This window comes from Lacerta agilis, chromosome 5 (genome assembly GCF_009819535.1).
Source record: "Lacerta agilis isolate rLacAgi1 chromosome 5, rLacAgi1.pri, whole genome shotgun sequence".
Lineage (NCBI taxonomy): Eukaryota > Metazoa > Chordata > Lepidosauria > Squamata > Lacertidae > Lacerta > Lacerta agilis.
In genome coordinates, this window is record NC_046316.1 from 4,298,923 (window position 1) to 4,321,977 (window position 23,055).

The following is a 23,055-nucleotide window of genomic DNA, read 5'->3' on the forward strand; positions in this document are numbered from 1 at the left end:
TGATTGAAGGGTTGGTATCTAGTCAGCTTCAGACATACCTGGATGAAAATGATTGTTTAATACAGTTTCAGTCTGACTTCCGTCTTGAATTTGCTACTGAAACACTCTTGGTTGCTTTTGATTAATAACCTTTATTGGGAGAGAGAGATGGGTGGCGTGAGAAGGGGGAAGTGAAGTTCTGTTGTTTCTCCTAGACATCTCAGCAGCTTTTGATACTATTTGCTTTGGAGCAGCTCAGGTTTGGAGTTGGACCACTGGTCCTCCCTGCAGGACCACTCCTAGAAAGTGGCATTGGGGAACTTTTGCTTGACCCCATGGCATTTGTGCTGTGGGATCCCACCAGGATCCACCTTGTTCCCCATGCTATTCGATATCTATGAAAGCTGCTGGGAAGTCTCATTCAAGGATTTGCACAGGATGTCACTAGTGTGTGGATGACACCCAGCTCTTTCTCTTGGTTCCATTTGAATTGGAAGAGGCTGTGCAAAGTGCTGGACTAGTTTCTGGAGGCAGGCATTGGCTAGATGAGGGCCATTAAGCTGAGACTGAATCCTGATAATACAGGTAACTCATAATGTCTGGGAATTAGAGATATTTCCCCTGATGAAGCAGATGCTCAATGACCCGCTGCTGTCACTGAAGGCCCATTGGTGAGGAATGCCTGTGCCCAACTCTGGCTAGTTCACCAGCCATGGTCATTCCTTGACAAGGGTAGCCTGACCCTTGTCCACACAAGGACCCTATTCCACACTCTGGCAGTGTCACACTGGAGTATTGCAGTGTGCCCTATATGGGGCTAGTCATGGAGATGGTCTGGCTGTTATGCTATGTAGTGAAATGGATCATATAATACTGATTCTTAAACCACTGACTGCTAGGACCAATTCAAAGTGTTAGTAATGGTATATAAAGCCCTGAATATCATGGGGCCCATATATTTTAGGGAGTGCCACTCCAGTATCTGCCAACCCATGCTCTGAGATGTGCATGAGAGGCCCTGCAAATTTTGATGCATTGACTTGGCCTGTTAAGCAGTAATACAAGATACAGAGTCTTACCTGTGGCAGCACCCCATTTGTGGAATTCCCTCCTGATGCAGCTGTGATTTTAAGCCTCAAAGCTAGTTTTCCATTTGCTTATGAGTTCATTTAATTGTTACAGGTTGATGCTGGTATGCAGCTGTGTGTGTGTTTGTAATTGGCTGTATTTTCCATGATTTGTTGAAATTTCTGCAGGAGGGATGGTGGTCTAGAAGTGAACATGGAAATAAGTAAATATTGGTGGGCATATTTCCTATCTTAACATACTAATCTATGAGCTTTTCTATAGCTGGTTACTGGTTGGACATGCACCGTAGGCCATAAAGGCAATGGCTGTTTACAATAGCATCATAAAGAGCACCATGGAGTGTTAAGGAGATATACATGGGATCAGTTCCAGGTGTACTTGTATGGAGACAAAATGATGGGAAATGGTGCATAGGAAATGAGAGCCAATATATGCATATTGACTTCTCTCCCTGATGTTGGCAATAAAAGAGGAAGCCTGTTAGATTATCTTTCTGTCTGTAAAATAGGATCATGCACTAATATTAACCCTATATCTGGTATCTGAAGAAGTGTGCATGCACACGAAAGCTCATACCAGCAACTAACTCAGTTGGTCTCTAAGGTGCTACTAGAAAGAATTTTCGATTTTGTATTAACCCTATATGTATTGCATCTGCCTGTCTCTTCCCCACCTGCAGTATACTTGGAGTTAGAACTTTTGAGGACTGGAAACAGGAGTAGGGAGGGATGGTTTTCACATCTGTCTTCAGTAAAACCTTGTAGTTCTGATAGTCATGGAATATCGAACTTTAACATTAAGGACTTCCAAGTGAAACAGCAATACTACAAAGACTATAAAGGGGGTGACATGATCAGAGAGAAAATAAGTGTCCTCAAAAGAGAGGGGAGAAGCATTCTGGAGCATTTCTTCCATTTTTTTCTACCAGTAACTTGGAACTTATTCTCTCAAATAAAATTTATTCTATATTCAGGCTAGTTTGCATTTATAATAGCTCCAGGAATGCAGTATTTTACAGGCATTCCAAAATACACACACACACACACACACACACACACACACACACACACAAAAGGAAATATGAAAAAAGCTTCAGAAAGATTGCAGACAACACGTTAATTTCTGAAAGCACTAGCAATTCATCAGTAGTGGAAGAAGATAAATTGCAGCTTCAGGGGTATTTCCTTTTGTCTTTGCCATGCAGTATACAAAGAATAGTTCAGAGCATTTCTTGAAAGAATTCTCTGTTTTTTGTTGATGTAGCAAGGAAGTAGTGTAAAGCCTTCTCCAAAGTAACATCTGTAAAAGAAGTGTAGTTGATGTGCCTATATTGCTAAGCACTAACGTTGCAATTATCATTTAACTTATTAAATTATAACAGTCTGTTGTTTGTTGTTCCTTCTGTAAGGGATATAGCAAAAGCCCCATTCAGCAGTCCATAGAAAGATAAAAACCCACAAACATATTCAGGAGTATCAACCCCACACTCCATTACTTGTAGTATTGCCAGGAAGCAATTGTTTGCCACTGTAGTGATAAATTTTAATTACTGAGATTACAATCCCTTTAACTTCCTTACATAATGAATACAGTTTAAAATGGTAACTTCAGAGTCAAATATTTGAATATGAAGGATTGGAATAGTAATAATTAGCATATCAAATGCCAGAATAAAATGTTATATACAGTACTAGTAATTGAGTAATTGGAAAGATTAGTTATTAATTTCAGATTTTGGAAACCAGAGATTTAGTTTTTTGTTTTGTTTTTATCAGATTCTTCTTAGAACTGCCCCCCCCTCCCTTCAATAGGAACTTCAGTGCTGCTGACATTGCTGTTAATATACATCTCGATTTAGGCAATTGCCTTTCGGGCCATTAAAAATGGTTGGACATGCCATCTACAGGTGAAACTCCTATCGTAATTAAATACCATATCAACTGATGTATTTGTTTTAATAAGATAATTTAGCAGGCTAAGCAGGCATGGCCAATTAATTTGTTAGAAACATTTAAGCTGTGGACAGAGTTGTGTATAATTTAATACACATTATTGTTTCCAGTACAGCTTTAATAATTGGCAAGGATCTTACTTTTCTATATTGCTAAATTTTACACAATAGCAGTAAGATATGTTTTGATTTGGACGCATTTAATCTGACCCTGTGCAGGGACCAAATTGACTCATTAACAGGCTGATATTACAAGTTGCACACCCCTAATCTCCAAGTTAATGTTCCTAAGGGTGGATGGCAACTGTTTAGTTGTGTATTACTTGAGGAGTTGCTGTAGGAGGGTAGGGTGTATGTTCCTTGACTAACTAGAAAAGGCAAGTCGGGAAAGGTCAGTTTGTCACATAATAGTGCTGTAGGGTACGAAAACTTGAGTCCCTCCAAATGCCTTCCTACATTCCAGGGCTGCATTGCCTCAAGGATAATCCATCAAGGTCTGCAAACTGGCAGTGGGTGGAGCCAGAAACAAAAAAGTTACACATGGACTAATCCAGCATAGACAGCGCTACTTCAGTTTTCACCATGAGTATCTCACATTAGAATTCCCAGTTTATTCTGCAGGAAACCACATTGGGGTTGATGGATTATTCTCAAGCAGGAATGGGAGAAGAAAATTGATTCAGTTTGCATGTAAAGGTGAATCTACCTACTTTGCACTTTCTGAAATGATACACAACTAAAACACAGCCACCCTTTAAAATTTCCACGTCTCTTGGTTTTGCAGTGGCGTGCTCCAACCAAATACAAAGTGCATATATGCTAAATTAAAGAGTCCACAAAATGCACATATCAATGAAAATAACGCACAAAAAGATAACATTGCAGTAATGTCTGAAACAGGCAAAATTCCATATATCCCTGTATATTAGGATAAATTTGCACTAAAATGCAATACAGTATAATATTTTAATACAGTGAAATTGTAAATGTTTGTATGGATTACTATGTGTTTAAATTTGGTTGGTAACTGAATTGTTCTCATGTGATTGGCTAAAGGTGGTCACATGGGAGGTATCTAGCGAAGGAGATTATGATACTTTACAATTTTAGGATTTTTATTTTTATTTTATTTTATTTAAGTATTTTAGAATTTAGCAGTGAGCACTGCTAAGTTGAATAGAGTGTTGGAGTGCATCTTCCCTGCTTGAAAGAAACAGAGCAAAGCTGCAGAAGAAGGTAACAGTGGAAATCTCTCATAGGACCCGCAAGGCATGTCCTAATTGAGATACAGAAGGTTGAGTGCTGAGCTCTGGAAAGAGAGGAAAATACAGTTGTTTGGAAGTTGGAAGAAGAGACCCTAAGACCATGCTTAGAGAAGCATGTCCCTTTAAATATTATGTTTTAATTCATCTACAACTATAAATTTCTGCAAGTAAAGTTTTTGTATGTTAAAGTCTGGACATTGGTTTAGTTTCCAAAGAAGGGTGTCAGTCATATATACTATTTGAGCTTCTTAGCTGCATTTTCATTACTCTTACTTCAACACAGTATTCACAAACTGATATTGAAATGTGTAGAACTGAATTTAAGATTAGACAAACGAGAAACTGAGAGAAACAGAAAGTGACCTGTCCACATTATATAAAGTACACAAACCAAAATAGGTGCTGTTAGTAATTCTTTTCTTAATTGTGTGTGTGCGCGCACACACCACACCACAACGCAAACATTTTCATTTGTTTTACACAGCTTGGAGGAATCTTCCCCCAAACCATGCAACCCAGAATATGTACTTGTCTCCATTATGAACAACGTTGAACGGAATGTTTTGTGGTTGGTCTTAACTGGCTAATCAAACGTGTATATAGCACTGAAGAAAATCTCTCCCTTTTTTGGCAGGCAACCTTGGTTTTATGGCTGGGGCTTTAATCTTCCGCGAGGCCAAGCACTTTTAGAGAAATGGAACCTAATTCCAGATGGAATAGATATTCTTATAACACATGGACCACCTCTTGGTAAGAAAACACTGAAAAATGTTTCGGGTCATGATTTATCTGTGTTCTGTCCTTGCAAGTAATAGTTTGTAGATTCTGCTGCCACTTATAATGTGTGGGTTTAAAGGGGTGTAATTCTGCAATGCTTTAGAGTAAAACAGTATTCCACCCATGCTTGCAGTCCTGATTTCTGTTTTTTTATACAGTGGCACCTTGGTTTGCATATGTCTTGGTTTGCATATGTTTTGGATTACAAACACATCAAACCCGGAAGTGCGTGTCCTGGTTTGCAACTTTTTTTTGGATTACAACCCATTTTTTGGGATTATGAACAAAAAATTTTTGGAGTCCCCATTGGCGAAAGCGCGCCTTGGGTTACAACCTGTTTTGGTTTACAAACGGACCTCCGGAATGGATTATGGTTGTAAACCAAGGTACCATTGTATTAGGATTTTATGTCGTGAAGCGCCCTGATATCTAAGGGTATAGGCTGGTATACAAATTTAATTAAATAAAATAATAAATAAATAATTACAGGAATTTAATGATTGAAATAACCAAGATTATAACAATGATATAGGAAAACTATAGTCACACATTGCTTATGCAGTGTGAAGTTCTAGTGTAGTGCTACAAAATTTTGTTTCTTTGGGGTGTCTGCAATATGTGCTATATTTGCAAAGATGCAGAGCTCAGTGGAAGCAAACGGGCATTCCTCAGAGAATGGGATGCAACTCTTTTTTCATAACAAGATGTTCATTCACTGAATGCCAGCTTTTACTAATGAGCTGTGGAGTCACTGGTTTATCTTGAAAAACTGAATCACCTCCCATACTTCAGCTTGCCTGCATATTTAAAAGCTAGTGTAATATAGTGGTTCGTGTAACATGAGCTATGAGACCTTCCCAGCTCCCAGTGCATCTCAGCCATAAACTCACTGTATGATCTTAGACATGACACTGTCACTCAGCCCTCCATTGGCTATGTGATGACAATAATACCAGCCTAACTGGTTCTAAGATGGCGGCGTGCACAGATGCAGCGGCTCAATGCTCTCTCCCTTTTCCTTTTTCTTTTAACGTTCATATGGATTTTATTGTTGTTATTGTTGTTACTTGTTACTTGTGTGAGTACATTAGGCTGGCGAGCAAATGTTTAAATGGAAAATGAATAGATTTGTCACTTTAAGAGGGTATAGCTCACTCCTGAAGGAATAATGGCAGTTATGGCAGTTATTAAGATCTAAGATGGCGACACGCAAGATCTACAGCTGGCAGGAACTCCTAAGGGTTGGGTTACAGTTACAAGCTGATTATTTTCGCCCAGACAACGTTACGGTGGAAGTAGCTAAAATACCAAGCTCTCCATGGATTACTATTCCCTTAGGGAGGAGTGGAAGGCGACACAGAGAGAGGAAGCAAAGGTGGGGCTGTCAGGCTTTATCCAATTTCATTGTCTTTACAATGACTATAAAGAAATCTTATCTATCTTAAAAGATTCCAAGGATTAGTGAATGAATGCATGTGAACAAGATAATATATGAACTTCCAGAGTTAAGCACTTTAGAATCGACTTTAGATGGACATCCCATCAGATGTCAATAACTGCACAACTTTTAGAAGACCTCTGAAGGCAGCCCTGTATAGGGAAGTTTTTAATGTTTGGTGTTTTATTATGTTTTTATATTTGTTGGAATCCGCCCAGTGTCGCTGGGGCAACCCAGTCAGATGGGTGGGATATTATAATCATAATATCATGGAACTGTAGAGTTGGAAGGGACCACAAGGGTCATCAAGACCAACCTTATGCACTGCAGGAATCTTCAGCCCAACGTGGGGCTCGAACCCACAACCTTGAGATTAAAAATCTCATGCTCTACCAACTGAGCTCCTACTTATATCAATAGGAGATACTCACCTACATGCTTAAGCTCACTAATTTTGAACAATGGAATATAAAGCTGGATCATGCTCTAACTCCCTAAGTGTTAGGAAAGACCTCTGGAAATGGGTTATTATTCCATTCTGAATCTTTGTTGAGACTTCTTAAATTTCCTGATAGATACAGGTTGCGTATAATTTATCCTAGCTGCAGAATATTATTGATGCCAACAGTGTCTCCATTAATATCTGTTTTTCTTGTTGACGTACTTTAATGAGCTGATAGTTATGGTGCCATATGCTTTGGAAAAAGAGGAAAATTTGCAGTCTTACTATCCCCCCCCCAAAAAAAAATATTACAACACTGTTGAAAGTTTTGGGGACTTTTAGCAGGTCACCCTAGAAAGTGTACTGGAGGTAGTTATTGCTCTGTGACATTAGATTTATTATAGACTCCAATAAGATGTAGCGGCTGTCTGTTTCATAATTCCAGTGACAGCTTATTTCTTCTCTATAGGGCCCATGGGATGAGGTTGCAACAGGCTGTCTGACTTGAATCCTGCTCCTTGCATTAAATCACAGACAGCTTTGAGCCTAAGCCAAAGAGGTTAACTGCAAAGTTTTTTTATAGGTAAAAACTTTCCAGAAATAATGTTAGAAGTACAAGTTTAGTTGTAGTTAACAAAGCCCCAGAGATGAAAGCTAAATTGCCCACCCGAAATCCTTGTAGTCTTTCTTATTCATTGTGAAAGTTGGAGAATTGGATGAGAGCTTGGGAGGTTCGAAAGGAATGGGCAAGAGTGTATATGGCTGTAGCAAACTTGAGTTGTGTAAGGAAGTATTCAGGTTTTAAAACTCATTGAATGCTGAAGGTCTCACTGAATGTGACAGCAAAGAGTGATATTGTGTCCTCATCATGAATGGATATGGGGGAAAGTTCAGGAATTATGTTGCCAAATGCAGTTAGGGAAGCAATAATAGATGTCTGGAATAAACCTAGAAAATTGACATCAGGAATACCCTCTTTAATGTCCGTTCTCCCCCCCCCCCCAGTTACTCATTCCAACAAGCTAGATAGCTTTTCAGGTGGAAGGAATGGAGGCAAAATGTCTTCGTGAGGATTTTTGACTTGTTTAAAACTTTATCATAACTTTCCCCTCCAAGAATACCCATGATCTTTTGATGAAATTGTTTGCTTAAAGGTGCATCAGGAGTTCTGAAGGCATGTTCATTGATGAGAAGGAATGAGGGATTTGCAAATCCTAATCAATAAATTTCGTTTTCATAGAATTATTGAATCAGAGTTGGAAGGGACCACAGAGGACATGTAGTCCAACCCCCTGCAATGCACGACCCTGAGATTAAGAGTTTCATGTTCTACCAACTGAGCTATCCCAGCATCATGAATTTTGTAGCATTAGTGATTTACCCAATTTTGGAATTATCTTGTATGCATGTTTCACTTACGAGTTTAAAGATGATTTGGTATTGCTTTAGAATGCTCAGATCAACATATTTCTGGCCCATGTCATCCATATATCTTATACTTTAATCTGTGAATGTTGCAAAAAAAAAGTCTTTAAATAATGGCTTTCTAAATGTATTTCTCTCAAAATCCATGTGTGTGTTTTTTTAAAAAATGAGCAAAAACAAAAGCTGCCAGAATATTCAGGAAGTGCAAAAGCCAGTGAAATAACTAAGTTCCCATCTAGTTTGGGAGGAGGTATGTTCAGTTCATATCAGAATCCTGAAATATCAGAATCCTCAACCGCAGTGCTCACTTCCCCACAGAAATGCACTTTGTTTTTTCTCTGCCACCACTTCCTACAAGTATATCCATTTATAACTAGTTTTACATGCCTGGGGTTATGCTGGTAATAAGGTTGTTAGGCAGGAATATATTTGATCTTGTTGGGACCTAGTGGATTTTTACTTTGAGGTTTTATTGTTGTTTTAAGTGCATAGCGGGCCATCCTGAGCCCTTGGTTCAAGTTAGAATCATAGAATCATAGAGTTGGAAGAGAATTAGAATACAATATGAATAAATCTCTACATCCATCCCTGGATGGATGGATAATTCAAAATTATTTCTTTTCTCTAGGGGGGGACTTTTACTCCTTTTGTCTTTTGTTTTTAAACAAGCTTTCATTTCTCCTTTATGTCTTTATCAAAGAGTCTGTTTGATTGTTGGTGACAAAGATTTATACTTTCCTGCCAGTTACAGATCCCTGTTTTCAAGTAGCCAAGCATTGGGGAGGAACGGGGGGAATCTAAAGCAATCTCTAATTGTTAGCTAGGTGTAATCAATTATTCTTAGTTTGTGTAGTCAGGTGTACATAATAAGCTGCAAACATATGGGGAAGCTTCAGAAGGCTGATATTGCATGCAAACAGAAACATGTTCAACATAAATAATGCTTAATTTAATGGAGAAGTTAATTTCATGGATTTTAGTTTGCAAAGTTTTTGAAGTGGAAATACTTTTTGTCTTTACAGACACGCTTATTTATAATTAACTATTTCCAGCCACCGGACCAGCGGTGGTTTGAGTTTCAGTCTCTGTTTGCTGCTCAGGACATTCTATATGGGAGATACTTTTTCCATTATGTACCTTCCCTTCCTTGGGCAATTGTCCTTGGCGGAAGGGTTATGCTGGTGATGTTCTGCTTCTACCGTTGGAGGCGGTGTGGCTCTGAATACCAGTTACTGGAAATCACAAATGGGGAGGATGTTGTTGCACTCCATTCCTGCATGCTAGCTCCTCACAGGCATCTGGTTGGCCACTGTGAGAGCAGGATACTGGAATACATCGGCCTTTAAGACTGATTCAGCACAGCTCTTCTTATGTTCCTAGAATGGCCATTTTGTAGAACAATTTCTTTCGCTTGCACAAGACTCTTGCAACAAGTGGAAGCATGAAGAATCTAATATGTATTGCAGCACTTTGCGCAAACTTTGCCTTTGATTTGAGGGTTGTTTTAGATTATATGCCATTATTATTATTATTATTATTATTATTATTATTATTATTATTATTATTATTTTGCATGTTGAGCACCTTACAGATAACTTTTAAAAGCTTTGCTAGTCCCAGCAGAACACAGAACCGAACAGAAGCATTTGGCATGATGTAGGTAATGTGCACAGAATTCTGGTTAGAAATCTTCCATATGGCTGAAACTGGCAGAAAATACACAAGCCTGCTGGATCTCAAGCTAAAGGCTCATCTAGTCCATCATCCTGTTCTCACAGGGGCCAACCAGATACCTATGGGAAGGCCACTAGCAGAATCTGAGCACAACAGCACTCTCCCCTCCTGCCGTTTGGTAACTGATGTCGCATGTTTTTATTTCCTTATCATAAGGCTCCTTCACTGTAGCTCTTTAATCTCTAGCCATTGTTTTAACATAGTAAGCACCACAAAGAGGCAATAGGAACAATAATGGAAATGAGAGATCACTTTCTGACCTCAGCTGGCAACTGCTAACATCTCTCACCCTGCTGAACCACAGCACTAACAATGAGTCTTTAAAAATGGCGTGCTATACTGCTGATTAAGCACTTTTATTCCGAAGATTAAAAAAGAATAACTACAATATTTTCCCCCTTGAGATTATTTTATTCTTGTCAGGAATGTTATTAGAAACTCCAATATACTATGCATAAGATTAGGTACTCTTTTCTTCTCACATGGGGGCAACAATACTTTTAAGTCATCAAATTTCCATTTCCGTTTCCATTCATTTTAGGTGTTTGCCTGTAATCCATGAGAACTTGATATTAGGCACCATGGTTTGAACATAATGGCTGGTATTCAATTTATTTCACTAGGACTCAAAGCAGAAGAATAGCTGGATGCAGGAAAACAGCAGATATGTCTTAAGCTTATTAAACTATACACTTAGTTTAATATTAAACTGTACAAATACTATTTTAGTAGCATTTATTTAAAACCATATCTACCACACACACACACACACACACACACACACACACACACACACCTTTGTTGTTAGCAGTAAGATTAGTCTTAATCCCTTATGTTTGCATAGTTTGATTATTCCATTTTATTCAAATTCTTTATAAATGCACTTTCAAAGATAATTCTTCATACAGACACAGTCACAAGAACTAGGGAGAGATGTTCAGTGCTGTGCATTTTTAAAATTCAGGGTATAAAATTTCTCAGATAATATCTGTTTTCTTTGTTCTTCTTTTGTACTGTATCTTTTATTCTAAAGGTTTCTTAGATTGGGTTCCTAAGAAAATGCAAAGAGTGGGATGTGTTGAGCTGCTGAATACAGTCCAGAGACGAATACAACCACGTCTTCATGTTTTTGGACACATCCATGAAGGTCAGAAAGCCTCTTTTTGTGTATAGATTGAATTCCAGGTCAAACTTTCATTAGACGCCGGACCCCACCAAATACAAATTGAAGAGGTCCAACTTCTTTTACTATTGTTGAATGCCTAGGTTGTAACATACTGTGTTAATACTGATTTCACCTGAATTGTGTCCACTTTAGTTCCCTAAAATTTCTAAAAGAAAAGCCATAGTACTTGGATCCTTAGGGACAACTGTCTGCTAGTTACTAAACAACGTCAGTAGTTTCCTTTTCCAGAATTGATGTGACATATTTATCTATCTTTTTCTAAAACAACAGTGCCTTTATTTCTGTTACGAACATCACATTATAAATAATCAGTTACACTGATTCTATCAATATATTTAACAGCACAACCCTAAGCAAAATTACTCCTGAGCAAGTCTTATTGTGTACCATGGAGCTTACTTCTAGGATGGAGGAGCATGCTTCTGAGTTCCAGAATTGTGTTTTAACAGTGTCAATATTAGTCCAATAAACTGAAGGGACTTGTGATTTTTGAACATAGGCACCCTTCCTGACATGCAAAAATCTGCTTTTTGAAACTCAAGGAAATTTAAAAACCAGTATGAAATATAGCATGGTGATAGAATACAGAATCATAGAATTGTAGAGTTGGAAGTCCAACCCCCTGCAATACAGGAATCTCAACTAGATCATACAAATAAACATTTCACAACTCCCCCCCCCCCCAGGCACATGCAGGTCAGCTCTTGAGCCAACTGCACGTCCAGAGCTGGCTCTGCTCTGTTTATAAAACCCCGGAGCGGACTGGAGTGAAGCCTTCTCGCTCATGGGCTGCTCACCTGGCACTGCCACCAGTGACGCCGCAGATTGGCCAGTTTAAATAGAGGTTTGGTGGGAACCCCAATAGTCCACGGCGCCAGGAAGGCAGGCCAGCTCCGGCAGACTGGCTTGTCTCTGGGGAGATCGTGGGTGCTGCGCACTGGCCCGCAAATGGCACCCACCGCCAGATGGGTGATCGGTTATTTCCACACGTGGATACTTGAGATAGACTCTCTTGCAATGCGCATAATTCGTCTTTTGTGCCAGCAAAACCAGTCAAATCAATGCTGTCACAACTTGCAGCACAAATACTACCCAGAACTAAACAGTCCACTACAATGCTCTGGTGAGTATGTAGTGTTTGCTTTGGCAACAGCATGATAAAGGATACAGAACATTATTTATTGCAGGTGACAGGAACTTAAAGAAAACAAGTAGGAAACGGCAAGCTAGATGTTATCCTGGGACGTTCAGGTTCCTCAGGGAAGAACTCCCAAGTAAGTTGCTATAGACAGCCTTAGAACAACAAGCTACTCTTTATAGAGTTCCTGCATGCTGTGAGCAGTAGAAATCTTCCACCAACCAACCAAAGCTACATCTGCAGTTGTCATTTATAGAACCTTGGGGAGGAATAATAACATACTGTTCTCTCCCCTCTAAAACTTTTTTTCCCTAGCAAAAATGTCCCACCTGAAACTATATTTTCAGCTGCTCCCTTTCTAACGGTGACAGAATCACCATTATTCGAGTGCTGTTGCCAACTGCTCGTTCTTCAGCCAGGGCTCAGTTTCAGTTTATTGAGGTCTGATGAAATCCTAAATTCTCTCTCCCCGCCCCGCCCCCAAGAGAGTTTCTTCAAACATTTTTCCAGTTCTATCTCCAGCAACTTTAAAAACTGTTTAGGAAAAGCTACTGAACTTTCTAAGCAGCACAGCTACTTAGGAGCTGAAGGACGGAGCCTGCAATGCTTTCATGGCATTTCCAGCCTTTTCTTTTTTAAAGGTCTCAAACAGTGCCGGAGTATTGCCAACTTTCTCATGCTTTTATATGTATTTATAAGCCAAAACCCATATATGAACAATATCTGTCAAGTGAACTGAACTTTCTCTAATTGAAGAAGCTAACTGACAGGTTCGCTCTGAAGAGTCCATTCATCTTAAAGATACAGTAATGCATATCATCATGAAGTAAGTGCATAAAGGAGAGAAGAGGCAGCATGGAAATTGGGGTGATCTGTGTGCAAGGGAGAGTTGAGAAGAATATGGAGAAGGCTGGGGGGAAGGGGGAATGGAGGTGACAATGGGAGCAAAGGTAAAGGAACCCCTGACCATTAGGTCCAGTCGTGTCCGACTCTGGGGTTGCGGCGCTCATCTGGCATTACTGGCCAAGGGAGCTGGTCTACAGCTTCTGGGTCATGTGGCCAGCATGACAAAGCTGCTTCTGGCGAACCAAAGCAGTGCACAGAAACGCTGTTTACCTTCCCGCCGGAGCGATACCTATTTATCTACTTGCACTTTGATGTGCTTTCAAACTGCTTGGCTGGCAGGAGCAGGGACCGAGGTTTAACCCACAGTGCCACCCGCATCCCTAATGGGAGCAAAAGGGGGCTGCAAACAAGGAGGGAGTAGGAGGCATGGAAATGCAGTTGAAGATAAAAGCAAGGACATGAAAGAGTACAAAGAAAAAGGGGGGGTGTCTTCATAACGGCTGGTGAAAAGCAAGCTTAGTAGTTGCCTGGGGTGGGAAGAGGAAGCTCTGGAATGGATGGCAGTCCAGCAACATCTGCAAGGCCCCACATTGGCTACCCTTGGTTTCGAGTGACATGCAAACATACAAAATAGAGACAGAAATTGCTTTGTTCCTTTTTTCCCTCCTGCTGCACCATGCTGAGTTCAGCTAAGATTTGGCTTACTGTGCTATCTGAACCTGTGCTTTTGGCTAAGATCTCTTTATCACTAACTACAAGCTGTAGCCAACGTTTGTGGTTTGTGAAAGCTCATGTTTTGAGTCCTTAATGCCATTTAGTTCACACTGAGGGCAGGTAATGAGGAAGAAACAGGAATCTGGACTCCTCCTTCAAGCACAGTAGTAGCCTAACACCTCCATTGTTTCTTTGTGCAAGAGGAATAGGAATGATTTTCCCTTCAAAAACCAGGGGTTTGACAACTGACACGTTACTATTGTTCATTTCTGAGTTTAATCCAAAAATGTCCGTTTATAATACAAAATGGATTTGGTTATTTGAGCACATAAGTGACCTTCAGGTCCTAATGTTCACCACCTGGAGGTCCAGACCCTGCTGTGAGAGGCCAAGGAGCTCCACAACATCCCTGCATGCCAAGTGGCGATTTAGTGAGAATGGACTCGTTCACACCCTGAAGACCACAGCAGGGTCTGAGTTCCCAGGCCTTGGCAAGATGGCTTCCAGAGGAAAAGTATTGGGGCTGAGTTTCAACACAGAGCTACTGTATATTCTGGCATATAAGACTACTTTTTAACCCAGGAAAATCTTCTCAAAAGTCGGGGGTCATCTTATACGCCGGGTGGAGAATCTGCGGTCGAGTATATCTCAAACTCTGTATTTTAACTGGAAAAGTTGGGGGTCGTCTTATACGCCCAGTCGTCTTATATGCCGGAATATACGAGACTTAAACTGGAGGAAACAGAATTTGAGCATATCTCTGCACAACTTCCCTATACACCATCCCCCTGGGTCACGATGGCCAGTATTTTATATTGCTTCTTCTTGAAATGTTTTTGAACATTATGGAAGTTAGAATGCTGTTTGCTTATACAGTGGTACCTCAGGTTAAGAACGTAATTCGTTCTGGAGGTCCGCTCTTAACCTGAAACTGTTCTTAACCTGAGGTACCATTTTAGATAATGGGGCCTCCCACTGCCGCCGTGCTGCCAGAACACGATTTCTGTTCTCATCCTGAAGCAAAGTTCTTAACCTGATGTACTATTTCTCGGTTAGCGGAGTCTGTAATGTGAAGTGTCTGTAACCTGAGGTACCACTGTATTCTGGTGAAGACAGATGGAGTGATATCATTCAGTAGAAAAGGGTGCTTCATCCTTTTCGGCACATAGTTATGGTACAAAGCCCTTGCCATGGGGTGTGATGCAATGAGGTCACCATGTAAAACACCACTGCACTTTCTGCCACTTTCGTCTCTTTTCGAATGCCAGGACACGGTGGAACCTTAGATGTAGTCGCTGAAGCTCTTTTCCTGATGAAATGCAGACTCAAAATACTTGAAGAATATCAGTCTAGCATTCCTGTTACTGCCTTTGCCAAACAACCACCGTTTTGAATTCCCGGATTCCCTAACATCCTCCAGTGAAAGTTAATTTGAAGCCAAAAAAAGAGAGAAGATTATATATGGTCTGGCTGGTGGTTTTAGCTCCTGTGATTTGTATATTGTGCTGGTCTTTTTATATTTGAATCATATGCCAAGCTGGATTTTTCAGACTTAACTCTGATTTTTGGGGGGCGGGATCACAGTTATTCTGTATATTATTCTGTTTTTGCTTTATTTTGTTACAATGCTTGGCAAACTTGTTTGATGAGATGTCTTAACAAGTACAACTGAGTAGTAATAACAACTCTCTTTTTAAATTCTAGGTTACGGAGTTATGGCTGATGGAACGACCACCTACGTGAATGCTTCTGCGTGTACAGTGAATTACCAGCCACTCAATCCACCTATAGTTATCGATTTGCCTACTCCAAGGAACACATGATTATCACACGCAGAAGTGTGAAGCCTGCAACCTGCGTAAAACATTGGCTAGCAGCACAGAGCTGCTAATGTAAAAACTAAGCATATGCTAAATTATGAACGTGTTTTTCTTTTCTCTTTATGAAATAACTGGAGAGGCAAGAATGGACAGACACCAGAGTTATCTGGTATCACAGCCTTCTAGAAATACTTCAACAGATCTAACATTTCATCATTTTAAAAAGACTTTTTAATACAGAAAAGGGGCGTGCATTCCATGTTATATCAAGAGGCATCAATGCCTAATGTATATTCCATGTGCTATATTGGACTTACTCAAATGACATGACTCTTCAGCCAAGTGGTTCTTTATGAAGGTTTACGGTTTTCATGTGTGTTAAATGCCAGCACAGGATAATCACAGTGAGGGGAAAATATAATTGTGCTAGATTCTTGGGACTATTATTACAGATATAAAATGGCTCTCCGTGTATTTAAGAGGTCAAAAGAAGCACATTATTATGGCACATACTTTTCAAATCTTCCAGTCTTGTAAAACCCAGTACTGTATAGGAGAATTTTAAAAAATCTTCCATCGGATATTAAATATGGAAAGTGATATTATGGTGGAGATTACCAAAATGCAGTATACAGCACAAAAAATGAAAGAGAAGTAGTTTAAAATTAAATGTAAACTCAGGAATTAAAAAGCCCCCTCCCCCAAAAAACCCTAATGAATTCTGCAGCTGTTAAATCTCATACAGGGCAAACTTAATCATGTTTCCTTAGAAATAAGCCCTACTGTCTTCAACCGTCTGTACAATGATGTGCAAATGCGGCTTGAAATACTTGCTGCATTTTCAGCCACTACTGCGTCCATAGCCATAGCTTTTGCCCTTGCAGCCCAGTTCTCAAAGGTCAATTCCACACTCACCCAAGCTGGCAAATGTGCGTGCATGCAGCTGATCCAAACATGCTTAAGAACTGTGGAGCACATCGCAGGGAACATAAATGTGGATTTTAACTACTATATATAGAGCCAGTGTGGTGTAGTGGTTAAGAGCGGTAGACTCATAATCTGGGGAACCGGGTTCGCGTCTCCGCTCCTCCACATGCAGCTGCTGGATGACCTTGGGCTAGTCACACTTCTCTAAAGTCTCTCAGCCCCACTCACCTCACAGAGTGTTTGTTGTGGGGGAGGAAGAGAAAGGAGAATGTTAGCCGCTTTGAGACTCCTTCGGGTAGTGATAAAGCGAGATATCAAATCCAAACTCTTCTTCTTCTTCTATATATATAGACACATAACTTCAGGAATGTGGAGTTCAGGGTCATTTTATGGCAACCTTATGTGTTCTGAAAATATATATTACTGTGGATTACATTTATTCACAAGATTGGATGTGCAGATATAACTTTGCACAGAAAGGCTAGTGCAAACCAGGCTAGATGGCAGGTAGATGGCAGATATCTCTGGCCACCGTTGCAAGAAAAAGCAAAGCTGCTATGACAAGCAGCCAGTTCGCAACCAGCCTTTCAGCACATTGTCATGCCTCCACATGGAGGAATTCTACATTGTCAACCTACTTTTAATGTGGCTGTTTTTATAATAAACCTTTACTTAAATTTTCTAGTGGCAACCCCAGAAAATAAAATAAACATAAACAAATTTATAAAATAAAATAAACAAACTTCCTGAAACAGATAAATGAGTCTAAAATGTTTACAATAACTCATAGCACTTCAGAAACACTTAAAAAAAGGTGGAGTATATTATTAAAAATAAGAGGCCTTTCCTTTTTTTGCCTCAAGAACATTTCTATGTAAGTCAGGATATATTCTCTGAAGAATATTTTCTCCCCTGAGCATATTTCTTTGGAATATTGTGCATTTTTATGTCTGAATGACATTAAGAAGCTTTTGAGGTCATGAAAATTTTCAGGTGTGTTGGATCATTTTGGCATAACTGGATTGTTGTTGTAATTTTCTGTCAAGCATGTTAGACGAATAAAAATCTTTTAAAGCTACTAATTGTGTGGTGTACACATGGACAGAAACAGGGCATCTCACATTCAAAATGCTGCAGTTGTGGACTCATTTTTTTGGTAAGTGTCTGCTTCGTCATACACTAGAAAACATTTACCAGCAGATCCGATGAGGCTTGGTGTGCCATTTAAGGCAAAGTGCCCCAGTCGCCCATTCTTCTTTGCCACTGCTCTCACTAGGCACAGCTTCCTAGTTAAATTGTTGGCAACGCTACGTCATCAGTCAGTGGACTGTCATGGATGCTTGTAGGCCTTCGTGGGCCATCTTATCCCACAATGTCTCATTCCGTCTGAAGAACATAAGGTCCTTCCACAGAACAGGATGTTGTTTCAACTAGAGCAGGCACTCTCTGGGACCACCTCATCCACATTGTCTTCCTCCGAGGAAGGGCTGCCTTGGATCAAGGCATGGGCAGCAACCCTGGGGATGCTTTTTGGCTGTTGGCTAGCCTGGGATTCTAGGCACATGCTGCTGCTACTGCGTAGAAGCCAGGCTTGAGGGGTTGGGAGAGGGTCTGGGCACGGCAGAGGCAGTAATAGCCGGTGACTTGTGAGCAAGAAAAACGGTCATTGGTGGCTGGAGTAATGCCAGATGTGTCAGGGAGCACTGAATCACCCTTCACACACATACAATCTGCAACCTGAGGCAAAGGTTCTCATCTTGCCTAATGGCCTTAGGTTGGGTTAATACACTACCATGATGATGTGGCTACCACTGGGGGGGGGGTGGAATTGCTTCTGTTCAGCTGGTATTAAAGGCTGCAACTGTAACATATGCAAGGACCTAAGCAATCAGGGCCCCGAGGAATTCCTGCATTGCAGGGGGTTGGACTAGATGACCCCCGGGGTCCCTTTCAACTCCATGATTCTATGAATTGCCTTCTCCATACCAACCTGTCCATTCACTGAAGTCTACAGATCAGGCCCTGCTGGCCGTGCTTTCTCCTGCCCATCTTACACATCTCATAGCAGCCAGTCGGAGGGCCTTCTCTGTTGCGATGCCAAACTGTTGGAATTGCCTGCCCTGTAAAATGTGACCCACGAGCCTTGAAAGGGGCTTGTGCAGGAGAACTTTCTGCTCGGTTGTGTTATCTTTTCCACAGCTCAAGGTGGGGTACGTGGTTCTTTCCCTCCCCTCCCCATTCTATCCTCAGAACAACCCTGCGAGGGAGGTCAGTCTGAGAGGCAGTGACTGGCCCCCAAGGTCACACCCAGTGAGCTTCATAGCTGAGGGAGGACCTGAAGTTGGTTTGATCATTATTTCTTTACTTCGGTTTTTCTAACTTTTCAAAATGAGGCAACCAGAGCTCTTTGCTTGATTGCAAAGCCACAAATTTAGACAGAGATTGAGGCATCTGTAAGACATTAAATTTACTCCAGAGCCTATACTTGGGTAATATTCGTGGCAATGCAAAGGCTGCAAAAGTTGGTCCTCTCCAAGGTCATTTCAGGCCATAAATAAAAGTACCCCCCCCATAAAGCATTTATTTACAGCCATTATTTGCACGCTGTTCCACAAAACATCTTGCAACTAAAACAATTTTGAGCAAAACTAAGACATAACATAAGTTTGGCCAAACTGCGAGAGGCAGTGAAGGATAGGCGTGCCTGGCGTGCTCTGGTCCATGGGGTCACGAAGAGTCAGACACGACTGAACGACTGAACAACAACAACAACAACAAGACATAATATTGTAAAATCAAGGCAGGTGTCAACCCTGACATCATTCTCCTATGTTTGCCAGTAATTGTGGCCAACCGGTGTCTGTTTTGGCCAAACTTTGCCTACTACTTTTTTCCTTCTGTTTCCAGAATGTCTTGCACCCGGGTCCCACGCTTAAATTTAAAATGCAGCAACTTGGAAGGAGTATTTAGATTGGCAAGCACTAGTAAAAAGTGAAACGGGAATCCCCACTTGTACACAATCGGCAGACACCCGCTCCCACTTACATGTGTGCCAAAAATGGGAGGATGAAATTGGGCAGGGGTGGTGAAATATACTCAGAGTCAAGTGTGGATTTCATGCTCTTTATTCAGCTCATAGTAGTGAGGAATGCAGTTCCCCCAAAACGTCTGCTTTATATACACTATTTACACAATGGGCCCCACGTGATTGGCTAATTCCGGGATACTCCTGTATGCCAATCGGGTTGCGGATTCACTTCCACCTGGAGCTGGATTGGGTGGCTCCTGCGGACCAATCGGACTGCTGCATTCTGGGTCCTATTGTTCTAGGACCAATCAGACTGCTGCATTCTGGATCCTATTGTTCTAGGACCAATCAGACTGCTGCATTTTGGATCCTATTCAACTCAGTACATAACAGGTGGAATGGGGAATCCCCGCCCCCACCGTGCTTCCCTGTGACACACATGATGTCCTGGAATGGAGCCCCCATGTAAGTCAGGATTTTCCATGTCCCACAGGGGAGCCACTGAAAGAATGTGGTTGGTCAAGAGAGACATGGAAGCAAAAAGGTTGAAAACCACTATCCTAAACCATTTCCATCTTTGCCCAAACCTATTAACCGCTTGTCACCCTCCTTCACAAAAGAATGTATTTCATTTATTTGATAAGAAATCATTGAATCCTAAAGTTACAGTCTAATCACAGAAACTTTCTTCTGTTTCCAGTATTTAATTTAAACTAACCTCATGACCATTATCACATGAAACAGCTGTTCTTAATAAAATATTTTTAATAAAACATTTGCAAACATATTTGAGGTCAAAGGCGATATTAACATATGGTATCTCATTAATTTCAAGTGTTTTTGTTTAAAAACCTTAGGTTTGTTTGTTTTTCTCAAAAACAATGCAAACAGAACAAACTTGCTCAGACATTCCTGGTAATTGTCACTACACTTTCCAAATATTTCCATATTTTACATGAACTTGAGGACCACTGAGTTGACAATTTATAACAATTTACTCTTAACAGTCAAACATAAGGAGCTCCCTTTAACCCCAAAACAGTTCTATATATCCATTTGCAAGCTCATTCTTAATAGTTTTCTCCTAATTTACAACTTTGTTTCCTCTTGCCATTCAGCTGCAGTAATGTTCCATATAATACATCTGTGGCAAAGATCACTCCTAGACATACAGTGTTCCTCACTCCTTGATCTGCACTTTTAAAAATTAGGAATTTTCATGCCACCTTTCGAAACATAAGTTTTCTTAAAGTGGACTGCAAGAAGATCAAACCTATCCATTCTCAAAGAAATCAGCCCTGAGTGCTCACTGGAAGGACATATCCTGAAGTTGAGGCTCCAGTACTTTGGCCACCTCATGAGAAGAGAAGACTCCCTGGAAAAGACCCTGATGTTGGGAAAGATGGAGGGCACAAGGAGAAGGGGACGACAGAGGATGAGATGGTTGGACAGTGTTCTCGAAGCGACTGGCATGAGTTTGGCCAAACTGTGAGAGGCAGTGGAGGATAGGGGTGCCTGGCATGCTCTGGTCCATGGGGTCACGAAGAGTCAGACACGACTGCACGACTGAACAACAACAACAACAACAAAGAGTTAATATCTTTAAAACATGCAACCAGGTATCTAAAAATGTTTAACATATATTGGTGCTTAAGCAATTTCTAATCAAACTAATAATAACCACATTACACTATAAAACACACAGCAATTGCTATTTAAACAATCCAGCTCATAATTTTAACAAAGAGTGAATTGAAATTGATCTTTTAAACCTGCATAATGGCAAACAGAAAAAAAGAGTCAAGCATAACAGATGAGCTGTACCAAAGTCCAGCATCCTATTCTTACAGTCTCACTCGCTGGATCATCACCTTGTTGTGGGGAGTGGGCTTGCATATTCCTATGACCCTTGTGAGCGAAGCCACCGGGAGTCTCGTACTCCCAACAGCATCACCCAAGGCGGTAAGGAAGGTCAAAGGGAAGGAGCTAGACAAAGAATGATTCAAGAAGTCCTCAAAGGCAGAACAGGTGGAAGATAGCAGTTATTGGGTTGTTTTTAACTACATAACTATCCCCAACAACTTACATTTAAAAGCATGCCGCCTCCAGTGTCTAGCAACCATCAACAGGACTTTTTGCCCCCCGTGTGCATTGCTTTACAAACACGTACATTGGATCATATTTGCCATTTTAATGCCCATTTATTATCCAGCTAGGTACGCGGCGGCGCTGTGGGTTAAACCACAGAGCCTAGGACTTGCTGATCAGAAGGTCGGCGGTTCAAATCCCCGCAACGGGGTGAGCTCCCGTTGCTCAGTCCCAGCTCCTGCCCACCTAGCAGTAGTATTTTTCCTGATCTGTTGGCATGCATTCTAACAGAGCGTCTACTACTTTGATTTTGAATACCCAAAGCATTTTGAGGAGCTTTGACTCACTTGACTTTCCATTTCAACATTCCTTTTTAAGGGTCCCTTTCCGAAGTCGAATGCTGGACATGCTTGGCAATTGTCCTCTTACAACTGGCAATTGTCCGCCAATGTTTAATTTGATGGCACTATGGTCACCGTTCTCAATTTGTTCAGCAAGACATTTCTCATTCCAGCTCTTGGGCACCGCTTGAAATTAATTCCAGAGCCATTTGTTCATTTCCATGCCCAACTGTTCTAGGGTGCAGCCTTTATAGATCAAACACCTATAAAAATATTAAAGAGAAACTGAGAAGACATCTATATAGAAAAATGATGTTCATAGAATTGTAGAGTTGAAAGTGACCACAAGGATCATCTAGTCCAACCCCCAGCAATTCAGGAATCTTTTGCCCAATGTTGGGCTTGAACCTGAGATTAATATTCTTATGCTCTACTGAATGAACCTTATATACAGCTGTCTTCTAATATGGGGAGGGGGCAAACTGGGAACTTAAGCCCCTTGTGGCCAAAATTACACGCCCTTGCCTAAAGAGGAAAGTCGCCCATCAATTTTGTATTACAGTAACAAGATTAAGCAACATTAGGATTCTGTTTTAAAATAAAATTTTGCTTTGGAAGACTTCACGGTTCATGTCTTCATGCCTTCCCTGAATTCACAGGGTTTCTTTTTTTTTCTTTTTTCTTTTTTTTGCTTCTGCCTGTGAATGGCATATTTCACCTAATACATTTTCCTTTGAAAGCTGTGCTGCACAACAGCACAAGAGCTGCTAATGGCTGTTCAAGACACTTTGTTGTATAATTCACAATGCATTCAGACTGATAAGCCATGATTAATAGATATCCCACTTCCTAACCAGAAAGGGAATC

At 40.7% G+C, this 23,055-nt stretch overlaps 1 protein-coding gene across 2 annotated transcripts in view; it reads left to right on the forward strand.

Annotated features, from left to right (window-relative positions):
• Nucleotides 1-16,189, forward strand: part of MPPED1 (metallophosphoesterase domain containing 1) — a 61,866-nt gene extending 45,677 nt beyond the window's left edge. Inside the window, exons 4-7 of one of the 2 annotated variants that reach the window (XM_033148317.1) lie at nucleotides 4,919-5,034; nucleotides 11,134-11,247; nucleotides 12,474-12,560; nucleotides 15,689-16,189. In XM_033148317.1, the coding sequence (XP_033004208.1) occupies nucleotides 4,919-5,034; nucleotides 11,134-11,247; nucleotides 12,474-12,560; nucleotides 15,689-15,807 (436 nt within the window). In that variant the 3' untranslated portion in view covers nucleotides 15,808-16,189. The remainder of the gene's footprint in view (nucleotides 1-4,918; nucleotides 5,035-11,133; nucleotides 11,248-12,473; nucleotides 12,561-15,688) is intronic. The other variant, XM_033148319.1, reaches the window with a different exon arrangement.
• The last annotated feature ends 6,866 nt before the right edge of the window (nucleotides 16,190-23,055 follow it).